At 45.7% G+C, this 21,635-nt stretch overlaps 1 protein-coding gene and 1 non-coding gene across 8 annotated transcripts in view; one reads left to right on the top strand and one right to left on the bottom strand.

The window, feature by feature from the left end:
* Nucleotides 1–21,132, top strand: part of GALNT12 (polypeptide N-acetylgalactosaminyltransferase 12) — a 47,365-nt gene extending 26,233 nt beyond the window's left edge. Inside the window, exons 7-10 of one of the 7 annotated variants that reach the window (XM_035723577.1) lie at nt 1,234–1,365; nt 6,741–6,854; nt 7,787–7,933; nt 20,388–21,132. In XM_035723577.1, coding sequence (XP_035579470.1) covers nt 1,234–1,365; nt 6,741–6,854; nt 7,787–7,933; nt 20,388–20,450 — 456 coding nt within the window. In that variant the 3' untranslated portion in view covers nt 20,451–21,132. Of the gene's footprint in view, nt 1–1,233; nt 1,366–6,740; nt 6,855–7,786; nt 7,934–8,640; nt 9,145–9,178; nt 9,869–9,892; nt 10,352–19,811; nt 19,965–20,387 lie in introns of those variants that run through there. The other 6 variants (XM_035723575.1, XM_035723578.1, XM_035723574.1 and 3 more) reach the window with 6 other exon arrangements.
* Nucleotides 4,040–4,142, bottom strand: LOC113935171. Its single transcript, XR_003523929.1, has one exon. It is a non-coding gene; the product is annotated as a U6 spliceosomal RNA (small nuclear RNA).
* Nucleotides 21,133–21,635: the final 503 nt, after the last annotated feature.

Below are 21,635 nucleotides of genomic sequence, written 5' to 3'. Positions count from 1 at the left end.
TGTGCTCTAAAACCTCTCAATTCTGGCCACTTGATGAAAATCTCTTCTTCTGAATCCTTAGCAGCCCTTCAAGATAGCTACGAGATTCTCATTTTTTAGATGACAGAACTGAAGCTCAGAGAGCTTGCCCAAGTCCTTGTGGATCATGCAGGCAGAGCTGAGCCTGGGGCGTGTGCCCTCCCATGGACCCTTCTCCCTGCTTTGCAGAGCCCTGTGGACCTGCCCCTGACCACCCCCTTGGTCCCTCTCTGCCTCTGGGCTCCAGGTTTGGCTTCCTCTGTCCTGCTCAAGGCTGCAGGGTGGAAACATCCGCTCCTTCCCGTTACCCAGTCTTCCCGAAGCCCCAGTTCCCTCTTCCTGAGGGTTCCCAAAGAATAACGTGTTAGAGGGCCACCACATATGCCTTTTGTCTGGATGCCTGGGACCCAGTGTTAAAATGGGTATTTGGTTGAAGGTGAGGACACCATGACTCACCAAAGAAAGAACCACTGGGAAGTAAGTAAAAAATCTGAAATTTTACTCAGCCATCTTCCTATCATTACCATTTTGCTAAATATTTAGCTTGTCAGATTTTAATACTTTAGCATCATGGTGCTTGGACAGCAATATGTCAGCACTCAGCATCGCCCCTCTGGCCATGCTGAATAGACACTTGGCTTTTGCTCAGTTATGTGGAAGTTCTTAATCATCGGTCTGGTCCAGAAAACTAACCTTCTGCAAGTATTTATCATCGTGGCACTTTGCACTCACCACTCTAAGGATATATTTCAACCTCAGTGTGTTGAACACGTAAGGCCTTTGAGCATGATTACATCGAGGATGCTTAACCTGCATTTGAAAGTGGGTGCTCAGGTATCAGCAGCAGTTCAGCACGTCATGGTGTGCGTACGGATGGACGTTCGCTGATCTGTGATCACGCACTCACCAATGCACGGGCCTGGGGTCCAGCGCGGCCCCAGGACTTGGCAGCTCCCTCACTTCATGACCAGGCGCTCTGTGTCCTTCCCTTGTACAGCTGGCCACACGTCCCTGTAGCGAGGGCCCCCGAGAGGGCAGATGTTTGTGTAACAGTCTCTCCTGCCAGGGTGCTGTAGCCGTGTCCGAGGCTGTGCAGGGCCCAGCATACAGTAGGTGCTCAATAAATGCTGTTGAGGAAGGGAACATCCGAGGAGATGGGGCTTTGACAGGAAGTTCGTAACCCGCAGGGACTCACTGTTTTTGCTGTTTTCTCAGGAACCCTTTGGGGATGTGACCGAGAGGAAGCAGCTCCGTGCAAAGCTCCAGTGTAAGGACTTCAGGTGGTTCTTGGAGAACGTGTACCCAGAACTGCATGTGCCTGAAGACAGGCCTGGCTTCTTCGGGATGGTGAGCAAGGCGGGCCTGTGGCAGGCAGGGGGTTCCCTGATCGACAAATCCTGGCCAAGACAGGGCCCTTTTATGGGGACTGCTGGCCTTCCTCTCCCTCCTTCCCCTCCCTGCATTCATGCACTGTCTTTCCCTCTCCCCACACCTGGGCCTCCGGTCCAGAATGTCAGCACTCGAAGCCATCTCCAAACTGGTGAGTATAAGCCTCCCATTTGTATGGACGAGGAAACTAAGGCTCACTTAGTGCTTCCATGTCCAGTGTCACATTACTTCAAGCTTCAGTGGTTGGACCAGTTAATGATCCCCAACTCAGGGATTCATAAAGGCAGTAGTGGAGGGAGAAGGGTCACTTCTGTTATTTTAAAGAATCTGAAAGAAATGTTTCTGGGATGAAGTCAACTAAAATGTCCAGTGCCTTTGGCTTTTGGGAGGAATTACACTAACTTAGGGAGGTCTCCTCTGCTGTGTGGTTTGAGCAGAAGTGTCTGTGTTCTATTCTCAAAGTCTGATAAATACAAAGCAGGACGCACTATGGTCAACTAATCTTCATCAAAGTAGGAAAGAATATCCAGTGGGAAAAAAGCTATTCTCTTCAACAAATGGTGTTGGGGAAATTGGACAGTCACATGCAGAAGAATGAAACTGGACCATTTCCTTAAACCATACACAAAAATAAACTCAAAATGGATGAAAGATTTAAATGTGAGACAGGAATCCATCAAAATCCTAGGAAACAACAGATGTTGGCAAGGATGTTGAGAAAAGGGAACCCTCCCACACTGTTGGTGGGAATGCAAACTGGTGCAGCCACTCTGGAAAACAGTATGGAGGTTCCTCAAAAAGTTAAAAATAGAACTACCCTATGACCCAGCAGTTGCACTACTAGGTATTTATCCAAAGGGTACAAACATAGTAATTCGAAGGGGCCCGTGCACCCCAGTGTTTATAGCATCAATGTCCACAACAGCCAAACTATGGAAAGAGCCCAGATGTCCATCGACAGATGAATGGCTAAAGATGTGGTGTGTACACACACACACACACACACACACACACAGGAATATTACTCAGCCATCAAAAAGAATGAAATCTTGCCATTTGCAATGACGTGGTTGGAACTAGAGGATATTAGGCTAAGTGAAATAATCAGAGAAAGACAATTATATGATTTCACTCATATGTGGAATTTAAGAAAACACATGAACATAGGGGAAGGGAAGGAAAAATAAAATAAGATGAAAACAGAGAGGGAGGCAAACCATAAGAGATGCTGAACTCTAGGAAACAAACAGGGTTGCTGGAGGGGAGGTGGGTTGGGGATGGGGTAACCGGCTGATGGACATTAAAGAGGGCACATGATGTAATGAGCACTGGGTGTTATATACATCTGATGAATCACTAATTTCTACCTCTGAAACTAAAAAAAAAAAAAGAGAGAGAGAGAGAGAAAATTGCAAGCACATTGCATGGAATGTAAGTTCTCCACAACCGTGAACTAAATTAGAACCAATTACATCTTTAGTCATCTAAAAAAAAAAAAAACAACAACAAGTAAACACCATAAACAACTATCTCCCTAATATGTGTGGTCTCTTGATTGTTTTTAAATCTCTGCCTCTTTTAATGAAGATTTCCCTTACTCACCCAACATATTTGTGCTTCTCAAGAGTATCTGTAACTTTCAGAATTTTCCAACTTTAATATTTATGTGGAATTTACCCTGTGCTAGGCACTGCTCTGGGCATCGGGGGTTTGATGGTGGAAGGACAACCACTGTCCCACCATTAAGAAGTATATTGTCTGCTAGGGAAATGGACATTCAATAAATAATCACACACACAAAATAAGTACAAAGCAGGCCATTAATGCATTAAATTCAATTTTCCTTGTGAAAATGTCCAAGCAGAGGGCATGGTGTAAGGAACCCTGTCCCGAAGAATCTAGAATCATCATGATTTTGCCTCTCTTGCTTTCTGTCTCCTCGGCTCCATCCTCTCTCATTTTTCTTTGCTCAGGCACACCCCACGCATCCTGTCATTTCACTCCTAGTCACTGTCACATGCACGTCTGTACGGACATGATCTTACAGGACCACAGACCACTATCACACCCAGAGGAGCAATCATTTCTTCATATCCTCCACTATCTAGCCCTTATCAGGTTCCCCCGATTTTTCACATCTTTCTTGGGGTAGTTGGCTGGCTCCACCTGGGATCCACACCCGGTCTACCATTGTATTTGGCTGCCATGTCTTTCCTCCCGTGGCTCTTTCAGCTGAGGCAGACCGCTTCCCTTTCTTCCCCCCCTTTTGCTAATACATGGTGAAAAAACAGCATCCGTTGTCCCATAGAGCGTCTCACCCTTGGAGTTACGTCATTGTTTCCCTGTGGTATCTTTTAAACTGTGCCTCTCCCCACAGTTCTTAAACTGGAAATGAGGTCGAAAGGTTTGATTGGAGTGGGACTCGACCTTTTATGGCAGGAGCACCTCACGGGTGTGCCCTGTGTTCCGACTGCGTCATGGCGGGGAGCGCCTAAGCTCTGGTCATCCTGCGCTAGTGATGAGGGAGCCTGTCCTGGACCAGCCGCTGTCAGGGGCTGCTTCAACTTTCTCTCTCCTGTTTTTGGTGGCCGTTGATAACCATTGCCTAGACTCGTATTTCTTTTTTTTCTTTTTAAATATGAAAGGCTTCACAAATTTGCATGTCAGCCTTGTGCAGGGGCCACACTGATCTTCTCCATACCGTTCCAATTTTCGCATATGCTGCCGAAGCGGGCCCTAGACCCGTATTTCAAATGGCATTGCCAAACGGTGCTTTTTCTAGTCCTTTCATTTCTTCTGTAAAGAATGTTCCCTTGTTAACCAGGACAGTTTGATGTCTACGAAATTTAGGGTTCATTCAGAAAAGGCATAACACATTTTTAAGTCTTTCTCTTTATTTGCCTGTTTTCAGGGTAAGAGTTGGCACTCCACTGTCCTCCAGCTGGGCAGAATGGGTTGTTTTTGTTGTTTGTTGGCTCATTTGCTTCTTGGCTTTTTCTTTGCTTGAGCATCATTGTAAACCAGCGGATTTTTATATGGCCAGTGTGCTTCAATCAATTAACCTGTTGTGTGTGTGTGTGTGTGTGTGTGTGTGTGTGTGTGTGTGTGTGTGTGTTTCTTTGATCTGTTCAGATTGCCCATCTTTGGCTAGTGAGAATCTCTTTATTTTGGCTTCTATGGTCTTCACTCCTTATAGTGGTTTGATCGCCTCCTTGAATCTGGTCACACTCATTTTCTACATCTGCTGCCATGCCTTACAGAAGCCCCGACCCTTTCCTTGGGGAGCTGTGGTCACAGCCCACAGTCCAGACCACCACCAGTGGTGGTCTTTGTCTCTAGAGCACACTCCACAACAGAAACATAATGCTAGCCACATAAGTAATGGGACATTTTTTAGTAACCGTGTTTTAAAAAAGGAGCAAGTGAAGTTTATAACATATTTTATTTAATTCAATATATCCTCAATATTAGCATTTCAATACATAGTTGATGTAAAAATTTATTGAGATGCATTACTTACTTTCATACTGCGTCTTGAAATCTGCTGTGTATTTTATGCTTACAGCATATCTCAGTGTGGACTTAGTCCCATTTCAGGTACCCTGTGGCCACATACCGCCAGTGGGTACCACGTGGGAGAGCACACTACAGCTTTTCAGTGGGCAGAGAAAGGCAATGCATATTTTTGAGAAACAAATCGTGAGTTCATACTGATACCTCAAATTCAAATATAATCTGACAGGATTTTTTTCTTCTTTGGTATTATACTTGTATTCCTTTTTCTTTTATTTTTTTGAAGATTTTATTTACTTATTTGACAGAGAAAGAGAGAGAGTGCACACAAGCAGGGGGAGCAGCAGAGGGAGAGGGAGAAGCAGGCTCCCCACTGAGCAGGGAGCCCGATGCGGGGCTCGATCCCAGGACCCTGGGATCACGACCCGAGCCAAAGGCAGACACTTAACCAACTGAGCCACCCAGGTGCTCCGATACTTGTATTTCTTTTTTCTTACACTGAAAATCTTAGTTTCAAAAAATATTCACATATTATTTGCTTTATCTTAAACTATATTTAAAGTAGTTTCAAAATAATAACACACCATTACCACTGACAGTGTGATACTGAATGAGGTTTAAGATTTCTTTGCAGATCTATTTGTTTATAGAATGTAGTTCACTAAGAAAATGTAATCAAATATGGGATAGTTAAAAAAACATGGAATGTTATAAAGTCATTTAATATTTTTTCTGTGTCTCACCAACTTGATACAGCTAGCTTGGTTAGTTAATCTCAGTTTTAATCTTTAGAGGTTCCCACCTCTCATTTAGTGTTTTTGTAGTTTGTTTCAAATCTTTCTGAACATAGGGAGCTCATTTGAGGTCAAGGTCCTTTGGTGGTCAAGACATGGCTAGATGACATTTGAACCCTTCCAAGTCTAAGATGCTCTGATTATTCTAAATATCTCCTGTTCCCAGATTCATTCACAAAGCAAAGAGACTCTAAGAACACAGAAGTCTGTGCTCTATGAGCTGGTGGATTGTGGAAACTTCTTTCTATATAGCTGAGTCTTATCTTCAGAAACAGACTAGTCAAGGTTGGACAAGGGCCAGGACAGGAGTGGGGTTCACAAGGAGTTCATTGAGGGGTCTTTGAACTCTCCAGAAAGGGATTTGGAAAGGTATGTGTCTTTCCCTAGAGGCTCCTGAAAGGGAAGAGGGAGCATGTTTTTTTGCTCTTAGAATGTTTGAAGGGTTTTAGATCTAAAAGACACCTTAGAGATGACATTAGATTAGACAGCATTGAGTGATGGAGAGAACACTGGACTTGGAGCTGAGGTCCTGGATTCAGACTCAGGTGTCTCTACTTGTGTGACCTTGGGCAAGTCACTGGCTCTGTATTATGCTATTCTTGTAGTCTAGAATGGTGGACTTCTAATCTGTGGACTGGTGAGTCTCTCAATCGGGATATCTTTTTGCAGATGCATACTCGCAGGCGTCCTTGGGACATATGTGAGGCAACATCCCAGCTATGCTTGGACTAGTGCAGCAATAAGGCTTCACTAATGAGAACTGGAGAGATATGAGCTTCCAGGCCATAAAGAATTAAACTGTCTGCAACTCAGATTTGTCATCTTAAAACAGGGGTTATGCTTCTTGCCTATGGTATAGAATGGGAAAGCACTTTCTAAACTCGAAATGTAAGGGGATCTTACCATTAAGTTCAGTTCGTGAGGCAGACACTCTTCTCTGATGGAGTCATTACCCTCACAGCCTTGGGTGGGATCGTATGTTGCGTATAAATCTGGACCAAAATGCCACCTTTATGTTTTGTTTAGCTCCGGAACAAAGGACTGAAAGATTACTGCTTTGATTATAACCCTCCCAGTGAAAACCAAATCGTAGGACACCAGGTCCTTCTATACCTCTGTCACGGAATGGGTCAGAACCAGGTAGGTGCTGCTTCTCTAGCTTAACATTCTTGGGCCAGGGGACAGCAGACAGCAGGAGGCTCTATGCTCAAGGGACTATTGGTATGAATCTCCATTTTTAAAAAATTAAACATTTAATAATAAAGATCAGAGTAAAAAAAAATTAAAAAATAAAACATTTGTGATTTTTTGCATGATCCAGGTAATATATGCTTATTGCAGAACATTTGGAAAATACAAAATAGAAGCAGTAAGTGAATGACAGGTTCCAGCAACCGTCATAAGAATGAAGACATATTTACTTCCCATCTTTTTGTATGCAAGGCCTTTGGATTATTGTTTGAAATCGTTATTATCATAATGTCTATACATTTTCTATCCCGTTATTTCCACTTACTTCATCATACTTTTCTTGTGTTATTAGACATCCTTTGAGACTATCATTCCTAAGGGCCTCTTGATAATCCTTCATGTGGCTATATTACTATTTAGTTATAACTGAGTCCCTGCCTGCCTGTCTTTGCAATTTTAAGTGACTCTGCCACTAACTTCTTGTCAGAAAAAAAAATAAAAAGGAAAAAACAACAGATCTGCATTTCAGATGACTTCCTTAGAATTAATGCTTAAACAGAATTCTGCGTTTTGATGCACAGTGCCATGCAGTGTTTACGGTAATTGCCGGTGGCCTGGGCAGGTCTGTTTGGGTGAAGCGCTGAGCTTCAGGCTGGGCCAGAGAGTGAGTCCTGGAAGGTCTGTGGCCTGGAACAGGACCCCAGCCCAAGCAGGCAGATACACCAGCAGGGCAGGGCCCGTGGAGGACGGAGGAGACAAAGTGCCAGGAGGAGTGGGATTAGAGTTTCTTCCAACCTGCAGTCTCCCCAGGTTCTCGTCCAGCGATCTCCCTCTTTCCACATCAGATAGTAACTGGTGCACGTTGGTTGCTCCGTTTTTAGTTTTTCGAGTACACGTCCCAGAAGGAAATACGCTATAACACCCACCAGCCAGAGGCCTGCATCACTGTGGAGGCAGGAACGGACACGCTCGTCATGCATCTCTGCCAGGAAACTGCCCCAGAGAATCAGAAGTTCATCTTGCAGGAGGTGAGTGAGCTGTCTCCTGCCTTCCACGCTGTTGGTCCGCGGGCTGCCGAGGGGGGAGTAGAAGTAGAGCTCCCCAGCCTAGTCCTCTCGGGTCTCAGGGGTGCAGCCACATGCAGGAGACCCAGGACTTCCCCCAAGGTGCTAGCAGTGTGGTTGGGGTCCCACTTCCAGCATCAGCACCCAGCATCAGTAGCGCTTTGGCTCCCCTCCAGTTGTCCCACCCTCCTTAAACCTGGAGCCACAGTCATGGAAAGAGGAGCTGTTGCAAACACATTTGAAGATGAAATGGGGTTGAAATGATGAAGGATGTGAGGTTAGACCCAGGTATGAGCTGCTCCATGTCTGTAAGCCTCATTTTTCCCAGCTGTAAAATGGGAGCGATCATAGAGGACTAGATGTGTGGCAGAAATTGTCCTTGGAAACCATGAAGCTCTATAGCGATCAGCTGTTACTTGCAGGATAAGAAAATACCAAGAAAACATCCTTCTGAGGGAGTTGGCTCTCCATCAGAATAGTTATTGTGGATTTGAAACTGGATATTATTTCAGGCCTGAAAGGCACTACCCACCCCCCCCCGCCCACACACACACAGCCGTAATGGGACTTGTGAATCTGTCAGATCCTTTGACTCACGAAAAAGCACATGAGGGAATAAATCCAAAGAAAATAATTCACAAGAAAAAATTAGTTCTCTTTTATCTCCATAGGAAGCTTTCATTCCCAGCCTGGCTCCAGGGATGGAAAGATTGGTCTCTGTTGCTTATAAATGGGTTAATTCTAAGTATGATTAGAAGCTGCAGTCCATTTTCCTGTAGACGATATTATGATTAGCTATGAAATCTGCAGGCTACCAGGACAAGCCTTGCACTTGTTGCTATCCATCTGATATATAAAAAATAAGAGGGAAGACACCCGCAGTCTGTGGTTCTCTGCAGCGCCCGCCCCCATCTCCTTCTCTTCTTTCTTCTAACTGGAAGCTGTTAGTAAGCCCTCGAGGAAGAGTCATGCAAGCTAGAAATCATAAAATTGGTTTGAAATGTCATTAAAATTTTATCTTAAATTTCAGTGACCATTTAAGGAACAGTAAGTTTCCTTAGCAGGGTGGGAGAAAGGAGGCTGTATTTAATCATTTTTCTTTCTTGGTACTCTGAGGGCAACTGGGGAGCTCTCTTAAGGGTTTTAAAGGTTAATATTTTTGAGATTCTTCTGCATATAATTCTATTTCCAAAGTTTCTCTTTCCCTAGAACAGGTATGTCACTCGTTCTGCCCATTTGCTCCTCAGCCACGATGAAGTTCCCTGGGGGTGTACAGCTTATGACAGAGACAGGTGGAGGGGGAAAAAAACTCCAGGACTGGGGGAGAGGCTTTCTGAGTTAACCCAGCAACAGTTGAGAAAAAGAAGAGAAGGCGTTAAAGAGGACCATGATCTTTGGGGTTGGGGAAATGGGCACGGTCCCACAGAATCCGTGGCCTCGCTGGTGACTTCCCCTCACCCAGCTGTTCTCTGGTCGACCTGGGACTACAGCCAAGTTTCCTGAGTCTGCATTTAAAAACCTAAAAGAAAGAGACCACCAGGGATGTAATTAGTTGACCTGAGGGAAGTGAAAGAGGATAATAAGGGATCTTTGATCCTGATTTCCCTGAACGGAAAGAAGAGCAGTAGGGAGACGTGGAGTCTGACAGATCCCCAGAGTGGCCAGCAGGTGGCACCACCGGCCCTGACAGTGGAGTTGGGGACCCTGGAGCTGAGCTTCCGGCGACTGGGGAGCCTACCACACCTGCACACGCCTGGCCCTCCCTATGTACGTGTGGTCCCGAGTCACCTTAGTACAGAGCAGACACTTAGCTCTCACTAAATGCTTCTGCAGTGATAAAAATCACCTGAGCTCTTAAGAACACATTGTAAGGAAAAAGATATTTTCTGGGGAATTATTTGCATTTCTCTTAAATATCCACAGTTATTATCTCTTGTAGGATGGTTTGTTATTTCACGCACAGTCCAATAAATGCATTCAGGCTGAGAGGAAGGCGTTCAGTAGTGACAGTTTTGTACCCCTCTTGCGGGACTGCACCGACTCCGAACATCAGAAATGGTTCTTCAAGGAACACATGTGATAAAGCGTCGTGGTACAAGGAGCTCATGGAAGGAGTGGGAAGGCCCCTGGACTCTGCCCAAGAGAGACTCAGCAGAGTCCAGTGACAGACCCACCCCAAAGCTGGCTGCTTTCCTTTCATAAGGAAGTCACTTTACAACCTGTGAAAGTGATGTTGGATTTAAGAAGCTTTGTACTGATTTTGAAAACTTCAAAATTGCTCCCAGATACCCTATTTTCAAAGGGTAGTCATAAAATGTTAACTCTTGGTATTCAGAGAATTAAAACCTTAAAATATTTTTCTATCAAGATGTGTCTTCTACTGTCATGCCTTTCAGTTACAATTCCTGGCAAAAAAAAAGGTAGATATTCTATTTTTGGTGTCTGCAAGGATTCCCAGGCATTAAGATGTTTGCGTGGGTGGAAATTAGACTCATGTAGCATACTCTACATAAACTGACAACACCTCAAACGTTGGGTTAGTTTTTCTCAGTGTAGACAGATGGACACTAGGAACATTGTATTGATTCCTTCACATTGTTGAGATATTCCAGGTTTATTTAAATAAGGAATGCTATTTGGTTATGTGTCATCACCATAGTGAAGACTCCAGCGAACGTCTCTGTTAGCTAAAGAGGACTAACCGAAGCTGAAATCTCGAAGGCACAGCGCGACTTAGCGAGTCACCATCAGCTTCTAGCACACACGGTGACCTCCAGACAGTGCCTCACTGTTTCATGGCTCGGGGCTTTCAGAAATCACCTCTGTGACTTTAAAACACGTTTGTGTCATTTTACATTTTAATTACACATTGGCATCCAGGGGAAATGCACTGTGCTATACGAAACGAGGTTTTCAAATGTGTTCATTAATAGTATTTGGTCCTTACACCTGTGTTCAGTTCTGTGCGGTAGTAGCTGCTGCCGAACTAGCCCAGATCCACTTCTGGGATCTTGTCAACCTGATGACATCACTGTGAACAATTCGAAGAACAACAGGAAGACATTGCAGATCTTTGCTTTTGTAGCCAATCAGATGTGAGCGACGAAGACGCAGGCTCACTTGACTAAAAAGTATCAACCTGTGTGCCCTCAGGCTCTTTTTTAAAACATCCTGCCTTCTCTGGGGGGTCCAGTTTAACAATCACCCAGAACGACTCCAGCTGACCTGGCTAGCATCAATCTGATGCCACTCTGAACTTGGGTTTCTTCTTCTGTAGAATGAGAATAATGAAACCAAGCATGGAAGGGAGTCACGAGAATGAAATAACAGAGCAGATGTGGGCTTAGTTTAGTCCCTGGCATGCAGTATGGGCTAATTCAATTTCTAGTTTCATAAATAACACGTTATAATATGTGAAGCACAATAAGCATCAGTGGGTGTTTATTCAAAAATAAATATTAAGTACTTTAGTTATTTTATCTTTATGGGATTAAATAGCTCATTGGCAGGCAGGGCGATGGTATAAGCCCCTTGCAGCACAGCTCAGTTCTCTCGTAAGTGGTTAAAGTGAGAAATTTTATGTTCTGCATATTTTACCCTTTCTGCGTGTCAGTCTGAGCTGGATGAAGCGGTGTCAGCCCCTCCCAGGGCGTGGGAAGACCATTCAGGCAGGCGTAAAATGGTTGCTGACCAAATCCATAAAGAGTGCAAGGAGGGGCCGCCTGGGTGGCTCAGTCGGTTAAGCATCTGCCTTTGGCCCAGGTCATGATCCCAGGGTCCTCGGATCAAGTCCCACATTGGGCTCCTTGCTCAGCAGGGAGCCTGCTTCTCCCTCTCTCTCCCTCTGTGCTCTCTCTGTCAACTAAATAAAATATTTAAAAAAAAAAAAGTGCAGGGAGGCTACACAGACATTTTTGTGTGCGTTCACTGGGCACCGCCACTAATCAGTTTGGTTTGAGAGTCATCCCTCTTACTCCTGCTATCAACTTACATGTGGTGGTTTTTAGGGTAGAAAACTAATACAAATAATATTTTTAGGGTGTCAAGGGAAGTATTTTTACAGACTGGATGGCAATTTACATTTTGAAGAACATTTCCCTTCACTGATGGATGGGGAATCTGAGCCTGGGTGTCTCCACCTGATCCGCTGGAAGGTGTGAATTGGCCCCCAGTCCTGGTGCACGGAGCCAGGACTCCTGGGGGCCAGCCTTAGCTATGGCAGGTCATTTCACCTTCCTGGACTCATTTCCTCATCTGCATCATGGGGATAAGAATGTCCTCAAGAATGTTGATTTCTCAGCTACATTTTTTAGTTACCCTAAGGACTGCAGTATGCTTCCCGAATTTACCACAATCTTCTTCAGTAGAGTATCGAGTTAATTCCAGTAAAATTTAGCAGATTTGTATTAGTGTAACTCCATTTCCTACCCCTTCCTTTGTGTTATTGTAGACATACGTATATGTTATAAACTCAATCAAATGATGTAATTATTACTCTAAATTATTTTAATTATTTAAAGAATAAGAAGAAAAGAGGAAAATATATACGTGTGTGTGTGTGTGTGTGTACACACAGTCTCTTATATTTACCCACATCTGTATCATTTCCATGCTGTTCATTACTTCCTGTGAATCTGAGTCCCCTCTGGTGTCATTTTATTTCAGTGTAAAAACTTTTTGGTATTTCATCTAGGATGGATCTGTTAGCAACACAGTCTCAGTTTTTATTTATTTGGGAGTGTTTCTATTCTACCTTCAGTTTTTTGGAAGATTGTTTGGATAGAGAATGCTAGTTGACAGGGACCCCACCACCACCACCTTCAGCACTGTGAATTTGAGATTATACCGCCTCAGTGTTGCCTTTGTTTTGAGTGAGAGGTCATCTGCTAATCCTTTGGTTACCTGTATGTGATGAGTCATTTTTCTCTTGCTGCTTTTAAGATTTTCTCTTTGACCTTAAATTCTCTTTCTCTTCAGTCTGTCTTTGGCTTTCAGTGGTTTAAGATATGTCTAGATGTGGTCTGTGTTTATCATACTTAGGGTTTGTTGAGCTTTGGGGAATATAATGTTTTTAAAATCAGTTTGGGAAGGTCTACAGCCATTTTTTCTTCATTATTTTTTCTGCCCCTCTATTCTTCAAATTGAATAAAGCCTATCTGTCTTCTTTAAGTTCATCTGACTTCTGCCATCTCAAACCTGCTACTGAGGTTACGCAGTCATTTTATTTCGGTTATTGTACTTCTCACCTCTGAGTATCCACTTGTTTCTTTTTCGTAGTATCCAGTTTCTGTGTTTGAAATTTGACTCATTGTTACAAGCACATTTTCCTTTAGTTCTTTGAATATAGTTTTTAAAAATTCTTTGAATATATTTGTAATAACTGCTTTGAAGCCTTTGTACCATAGCAGCTTAAAACATTAGAGACATTATCTTGCAGTTTCTGTAGGTCCGATTTGGGGCATGGCTTGACTAGATTCTCTGCTCAGGGGCTCCCAAGGCTGCAGTTGAGGTGTCCACCTTGGCTGTGCTCTCATTTGAGACTGAGGGCCCTGCTCCAAGCTCCCTGGTTGTTGGTGGAATTCAGTTCTCTGGGGCCACAGAACTCAGTACCTCAGCTCTAAAAGGTCACTTTCTGCTCCCCGCCGTGTGGCCCTCTCCACAACGTGACAGTTTGCTTCTTTAAGGCCTGTGGGAGAGTGCCTGTCGCTTATTCTTAGCTCTTTTAAGGGCTCACTTGATTAGGTCAGTTTGACCCAGGATAATCTTCCATCTCTTAACTTAAAAGTCACCTGATTCAAGACATGAATTACATCTACAAAATTTCTCCAGTGCAGTGGTACCCCATCACATTCCCAGGTCCTGCCCCCACCCCAGGGGAGGAGACCACACAGAGCATGTTCGCCAGGAGGCAGGAAACGTGGAGCTCATCTAAGCCTTCTGCCTACCACAGCCCACCCTCTGGCCCCCACGTAGTTGACGCCCCTTCCACGTGAAACATACATTCACTCCCTCCCCAGGTTCCTGAGTCTCATCTCATTACGGTATGAGTACAAAGTCCAAAATTGCATCATCTGAATCAGCTGAAAATCCAAAATCTAAGTCAGATCCAGGTCCAGCTGAGGGCTCCTGCGTGTCCCCCAGCAGGTGCAGCGGCCAGGACATGGTTCCCCACCACCTGTGGGCCTGGAAGCCAAGGGACAGCTTCTCAGCCCTGCCACGGCCAGCACACGGTAGTGGGAAGGCGCGGGACAATGGTTACAGACATTCCATCTCAGACAGGGGGACCTGAAGGTCGGAAGGAGCCATGGGTCCGTAACGCTTTTGGAATCTAGCCAGGTAAATGTTCCGCTTCTCTGGACTCAGCTTCAAGACCTGGGAAGAATCCTCTGGAACTCTTGCCCTCCTTCCTTTTTTAGGAAAGGTGACATGGTTGCGATGGAGGAGTTTTACCAGTCTGCACCCCGCAGTGGAGTTTTGGGGGTCCAAGACTCTCATTGTGTACTCTCACTTGTCCCTTTTTAGTCCAAGGTGGCAGGCTTTCTGCTGAAATAATTTTCTTGAGGACTTTGGGCGTCTCGTATCAATTCATTGCTTTTTACCCCACTAGACAGAAGCCACTTCCACAGATCTCTCTTTTTCTCTGCAAGCTGCCCAGATGCCCCAGGCTCAGCTGAGAAGACCTTTGAGGTGCCCGCACCCCAATCTCTTGCAAGGGCCCTCAGCGGGGCTGAATGTTCTGACCTTTTGATCGCTTAGAGGTTCTAACCAAAGGTGGTGCAGTCACATACGGGGCCTTCTCTCTGTGCCACACGTTCAGCAGCCCTTCTGAGTTTTAGCACCTTTTGCCATCTGGAGAGGCTGAGCATTTTCTAAATCATTTAGTCCTACTTCATTTTTGTGTAACTCTATCTGTCTCCTCTTGGGTTCTACTGTGAGTATTGGGAAGAGAGCTGGCAGCCACTTCAGCGCTGCCCGGAAATCTCCTTCACTATATAACAGGTTCATCCCTTATCAATTCTACGTAACTGCGGGCAGTTTTGCTAAGCTTTTTTTTTTTTTTTAAGATTTTATTTATTTATTTGACAGAGAGACACAGCGAGAGAGGGAACACAAGCAGGGGAAGTGGGAGAGGGAGAAGCAGGCTTCCCGCGGAGCAGGGAGCCCGATGTGTGGGACTCGATCCCAGGACCCTGGGATCATGACCTGAGCCGAAGGCAGATGCTTAACGACTGAGCCACCCGGGTGCCCCTTCGCTAAATTTTCTGCCACATATAATAAGGGTTCCCTTGCTCCTGTTTCCAATAATGCGGTCCTCACTCTCTTCTAATCAATCCTTCTGATGCTTCACCAACAGTGTCCTCAACATCCATATTTCTACAGTCTGTTCAAGGAAACTTAGCCTTTCCTATCACGTTCTGCAAAATTCCTCCAGCTTTCTCCCGCTGTTCATTGCCAAAGCCACTCCCCCATGCTAGGTATTTGTTACAGCAGCATCTCACGTCCAGGTACCAAAATTCATATTCGTTTCCTATTGCTCTGTAACAAATTGCCACAAACTTAGTGGCTTACAAGAGCCCTCCTTTACCTGTAGGTTATTAGCCTGGGCATCACTTAGCTAGGTTCTCTGCTCTGGGCTCGTGGGCTAAAATCAAGGTCTCTGTGGGGGTTGCTGTCTCTTCTGAGGCCTGGGGTCTTCTTCTAAGCCCACTCTTTGTGGGCGGAATTTGGGTCTTTGTGATTACAGGACCAATAGAGGTCATTTGCTGAGAGATTCTCCAGCTGGCTCTGAAGAGGCCAGCCACCATGTTGTGATGGGTCCAGGTGGCTAGGACTGAGCATAGCCTCTGGGAGCTCAGAGTGACAGAGTTCATGTTGAATTTCTGGAAGCATGCTCCTCAGTGTGATTAGTACCTCAATGACAATGTAGATAATGCAAGTGCATCTGAAAATCAAGTTCAGGGATGCCATTCTTGTGATCAGATGCCTACTTACCATTTAAGAAGGTTCCTTTTTGGGGCTCCTGCGTGGCTCAGTTGGTTAAGCGTCTGCCTTTGGCTTGGGTGTGATCCCAGGGTCCTGCGATCGAGCCCCGCATCAGGCTCCCTGCTCAGTGGAGAGCCTGTTTCTCCCTCTCCCTCTGCCCCTTCCCTGGCTTGTGCTCTCTCTCACTCACTCTCACTCTTTCTCAAATAAATAAAATCTTTTTTTTTTTTAAAGAAGGTTCCTTTTTGAAAACTTGTAAAAATTCCCAAGAAACGAAACCTTCATCACATGAAGAGCTCCTTAGATATCAGCTGGGAAGGATTTGTTTTATTTATATGAGTCAGTTCTGAATTTCTTTACGGGTTGAGTATGTGTTAAATTGCTTGCACCAACTAGCTCCCTTTCTCCTTTTCTATGAAAGCCGTGCTTCTCACACTTGAACATGCACAGGATCACCTGACATCTTGTCAGGCAGATGCATGTTTAGTAGGTCTGGGATGGGCCTTGCGATTCTGCATTTCTCACGAGCTCCTGGGTGATGCCAATGCTGCTGGTCTGTGGGCCGTATTTTGAGTAGCCGGATATTCAAGTGAGAAAAAGGAGAGAAGAAAGCTCCAGGTTGGCTAGTCACTAGTGTCTTTCCCTCACACACACGCCAGATGGTGTTGTCAGCTCAGGAAACATAACAGGGCTTTCACTGAAGCCACATCTATTGGTCTAAACAATCCTCAAATCATGGGTCCACGGGAGGCAGACCTGGAAGGCACCCAGAAGTCATCCTGTGCCCAACGTAGCTGATGGGGAAGCTGAGGCCAGGGAGGGAAGGGGTTTGCCCGAGGTCACACAGCAAGTTAGGGACAGCGTTTTCTTTGTCAGTCCCTGTCATTCCATCTGGTCACCCATATTTTAAATTTGGTCTGGGTGTGTTTTTCTTAAAGTGTTCAGTTGGTACTCTTTTTAAAAAAACATTGTCTCTTCAGAAATTGGCCTTGCCATATTCTGTTAAATTACAAAATAAAATGAGTTACCAATCTTGATAGAAAGTTCTAAAGACCTGGCCACGTGCCTCGCTATATCAGAGTCACAATATTTAACAAGTGGGGTTGGCAATACTGGCCTCTTCTGTCTCCTGATGTCTAAGAGGGTTAGTGCACTACACACTAAATCTCTCACACTTGTACACAACTTTAGTTTTGTTTTCAAGTGTTTTATTTTGTTTGATCCTCTGAAGTCAACTGGCTGAGGGTTGCTCGCTCCTGTCTGCTGCCACAGCTACTGCTGACGAGGATGAGAGGATGATTCGTGAGTTGGGCACGTGCTCTAGGCGTTCATGTAAAGGATCTAATTTAATTCTCAAAACCCCTGGTGAGGAAGGTGTTAGTCCTCCCCTCCCCACCCTCCATTTTAAAAGGCGAGGACACTGAGCCTCATAGAGGGTAGGGAACTTGTCTAAGGTCACACAGCTAATCGATGGCCGTGCTGGGGTCTGAACGCAGATGGTCTTAGGCCAGAGCTCAGTGATAAGGGCTCCGTCCCTCTGGCTCCTGGAGGGCAGGGGACGACCTGCCCACGTCTGCAGCCCATACCCCCTGCCAGCCGCGTCCCTTCCCTTTTGGTCCAGTTACGCCACACTGCCATTTATGGCCTGAGGATTACTGAGTCTGTCCTGCTTGGAGGGCGCAGGAGGTCACGGTGGATTCCTGTCTCTGGGCAAGCTCATTTCTTTCGAAAGCGCTGAGTCCGGGAGCAGTACCGGGGACAGGGGCCCAAGTGCAGAGTGGCCAACGGTTCTGACCTGCTCCTTCATGGGCAGCTGTCCAGGTACCATCCCCTTTTGCCCACACCCACAGCCTGCCCTCTCTCTCTTCCAAACGAGGCAGGAAAGGGAATGCAGGGTTTGGGAGGTATCTCTGCAGCTTCCCCCTTGAGCTTCTTGCTGCGGAGCCAGGAGGCCTGCAGTCCGTGGCCAGGTCAACTGCGATTGCTCCATCCAGCATCAATCTGCCTTCCGGGGTGTTTAAAACCCGTGGGACAGAGAGTTGTGTCCCATCTGCCATGTCATGATTCCTCTGTGAATCATCTCAAACCTTCTTTTACGAGGCAAAGGTCAGTGGAACCGATTGCTCATTAGAATTAAGACAGTTATTTCAGTATCCCAAAAAGAAATTGCCAGAAGGGTGTGTCTATTGGGCAGCTCTGGTTATTAACTCAAGAGTGATGGCAAAGCAACACTGGGGTCTAATTGCCAGCTGTTAGAAAAGGAAGCAAACTACTGGGTTATGGAGTTTGAAGGGACTTTAGAAGTCATTATGTTCAACTCACTCGCGATGCAGGACTCCCACCTGGCCCCCAGTCTGTGGTCAGCGACCCTAGCTTGTCCACTGCCACTGGGAGGGAAGCTCCTCCCTTTTCAGGCGGTGTGTTCTGTTCTCAAATGGCTCATGAAGCTGAAATCCGTCTCCCTGAAGTTTCCTGTATTGCTCTGGATTCCCCCTAGGAGGCCACCCAGCGTGTTTGCTTTCTCACCCCTCGGAGATTTAAGGAGAGAGAAGACGCGTCTGAGTCTTCTCTGCTGCAGGCCAGCCAGCCTCATTTCTTCAAACCATTCTTATGGGATGTGGTTTTCACTGGAGTTCTGGGAGCAGGGAAGATAGATATTTGCATTAAATCTGCTCCATTTAACCAAAGGTCAAGACTCCATTCTCCATTGCTGCAGAGGTCAAGGCTAGCTAAGGCTGCCCCAGATGCCCTGAGAGCAATAAAATGACATTAGGAAGGCTGTGGGGCAGGGTGGGGCAGTGCATGTGTGTGTGCACTTGCGCGTGTCTGTGTGTGCGTGTGTGGGGGTGGGCAGCAAGACTGGAGAGATGGTGTAAGGGAACCTTCATTTTCCATAACAGGAAGTCAATAATAATGATCTAAAACAGAAAAATCATGAGAAAGCAGGGCTGATGTATTATTTGAAATACAGGGACAAATACTGGAAGAAATAACTTGAAATGTTGAATAGAGGCTCTCTTGGGAGCCAGATCTAGATGGGGTGGGGATGGGCGGGGCAGGGGACTACGGATTTTATTACAAACCTTGAGGACTATTAGGCTTTTTAAGCAAAGTACATGTACTCAAGCTAACTGAGTACATTTGGTAAAAATTATCTTTAAAAATTCTCCCAAATGGAGTCTCAGTCCAAACTCTTGTTAGTAGGGAAGTAATTAGGGACCTAGATTTGGCTTTATTTGGCATTTGCGGAAGGACAGATCTGGATATAAATTCTGATTGGTCACTCACCAGCTGTGTGACTTTGGGCAAGTGTCCTAACCCCTCTGAACCGCAAGTCCTCATCTGTAAGACAGAGGCAATACTAATATATCACTCTAAGGGGGTTGTGAACATTACATGAGATAAAGTGGGCAAAGCTGGGAGCCTAGAGCACCCAGCAGAACAGGTGCTCAGGGACCACTTACTGGCCAAAGACTCAGAATTGCTGGCACTCAGAGATCTCCTGGGTACCAGGGAAGCCATCAGAAACAACGAGGCTTATCTCGGACCTCTGCCTGCGGAACAGTTGCCCTTCATAAAAGTCAGATTCTGTGTTGTTTGCTGCCTTGTGGCTGAACAAATAAGCAAAAGTCCTTGGAGACTTCCCAGCCTCCTTCCCTCTCCATCTGTAGGGAAATTAACTTTCAACTTGTCTCTCCTTGTAATTATTCATCTGTGGGAAAACTCTGAACTCAAGAACTGCAGGGGGCTTGGGGGGGGGTCATTTTAGTCCAGTCTTTTCACTGTCCAGTGAGAGCACCGCTTCCTAAGAGGGGCTCGGAAGGGGGTCCCCAGGCTGGTTCATCCTCTGTACCCACAGGTAGGGGACAGGAGTGTGAGCCTGGACCACTCTGCAAAACCCCAGCAGGCCATGGGATTGGGGAGACCTGGGGAGCCTGCCCTGACATGGAATGGGCTCAGCAAACTCCTTTTGGAACCAGAAGCTGAAGGGAGATAAAACTGCCCATTCTGGGTAAGATTCTGGACAGTTCTGGGAACTCATCTGCAGAACAAATTGATTTATGGGGATCCAGCTGTAAAGAACTGTACAAAACAGCGATCAGAGGAGATACACTCCAGATGTGGCTCTATTAAAGGCAGGGCTAGAACAGCGGGGTTGAAAGACTTTCTGAGGTCCAGTGGACCGTGGAGACTTCGAGAAAGTATGGCCAAGAGCCTGCGGCTTCAAGCTGCCGATCCTGAGCTGGAAAACAGCTTAGAACCCACTGTGTCCAATCTTTTGAAACTATAGATGGGAACCCCAAAGTCCAGGGAGGGAAGGGGCTTACCCCACATCACACAGCAAAGGGAGATGAGACTGGGGCCAGAACCCGCATCTGTTGCTGTCAGTTCCAGTGTCTGTCCCATCACCAGCACTTGCTCACTTGCCTTTTAGAGCCAACTCAGGATGTTTTCGGAATTGCAAGTTGAGGGAAGGCTCTACCCTGCCACACTCTGATGGTGATTTACCCCAAGAGGGAGACCTGGCTGACCCTAACGCTGGGTTGAAGAGCTCCCTCCCCGCTTCACGGCCTCTGAGACCTTCCCGTTGAGGCAGCCGGACTCAGTGATACTTCCTCTGCTATCTGCTCTCTGTTCCTGAGGGTGAGGGCAGGGGTGGCCAGCGCACAGGAGGGTGCTCCCCTGCGGCACCGCCTCTGCCGGGAAAAGGATTTCAGGTTTTTGCTGCCTGGAAATGAGATTCATATTTGGTAGACTCTCAAGTGAAGTCTAGACTCCCTTTTGTACTAGCGTATACCTGACATACACTGTCTCTTGCCCCCAACACTTCACTTTTCCCAGGTTATTGGAAAGATACAGGCTTGGCTGAAAATTCAGAAACTATGCAAGAATCTAAAGAAATCACTTAAATTCTCGCTACCCAGAGACAGCACCATTTGGAACTATTTCCTTCCAGTTCTTTTTTTGTTACCACCATCCTTTTCACTGGGTTGAAATTGGCTCAGTATTAGCTTTTGCCAAGTGAACCTGGTTCTGTCCTTTGGGGAAAAGCAAAATTAGTCTCCTTCCTCTGCCCATACCAGGGTTCAGATGTGTGAAGACAATGTTTCCACAGATTCTTCCCATCTCTGGGGGAAAATCTAAACTCCATTTTGAAATGCCAGGATTTATCATTACAAGTATGATCATTGCCATTTATTAAGTGTGCACGGCTTGCAAGGCATTGCACTGCTTGCTTTTCATACATTCCTTCGTTTAATCTTTACGACAGCCTTTCTAAGGAGATATCTTCTAGCTCCAATTTATAGGGGAAGAAACAGGCTCAGAGATTATGGGTCTCATTTGGGCTGATGGGAACTGAGTTCAGAAGATTATCACCTCCCTTCATCTGGCCTCTTTATCTTTATTAATATATCCAGAGGACACACTAGCATTCCTGACAACCTTACTAAAGTTGCTTATTGAATGCTATACATGCAAAGCAAGCCTTTATGGTTGTTCCTGACAAATTTGTCTCCTTCAGTCTGTCTCACAAAGACCTTTTTTTCCTTATAGCAATCACTCTGAGGCAACATAACTCATGTAGAATTCCTGGCAACAATATTTAAAAACAAAAAACAAAAAGCACCCAACCAACCTCCTAGCTCGGCTCCTAGGACACAGTACTCCCCCAGTACCTGGT

This window comes from Zalophus californianus, chromosome 13, assembly GCF_009762305.2.
Source record: "Zalophus californianus isolate mZalCal1 chromosome 13, mZalCal1.pri.v2, whole genome shotgun sequence".
NCBI classification, from domain to species: domain Eukaryota; kingdom Metazoa; phylum Chordata; class Mammalia; order Carnivora; family Otariidae; genus Zalophus; species Zalophus californianus.
The sequence above is the reverse complement of the archived record's forward strand: the minus strand, read 5'-3'. Positions and strand labels throughout refer to the sequence as shown.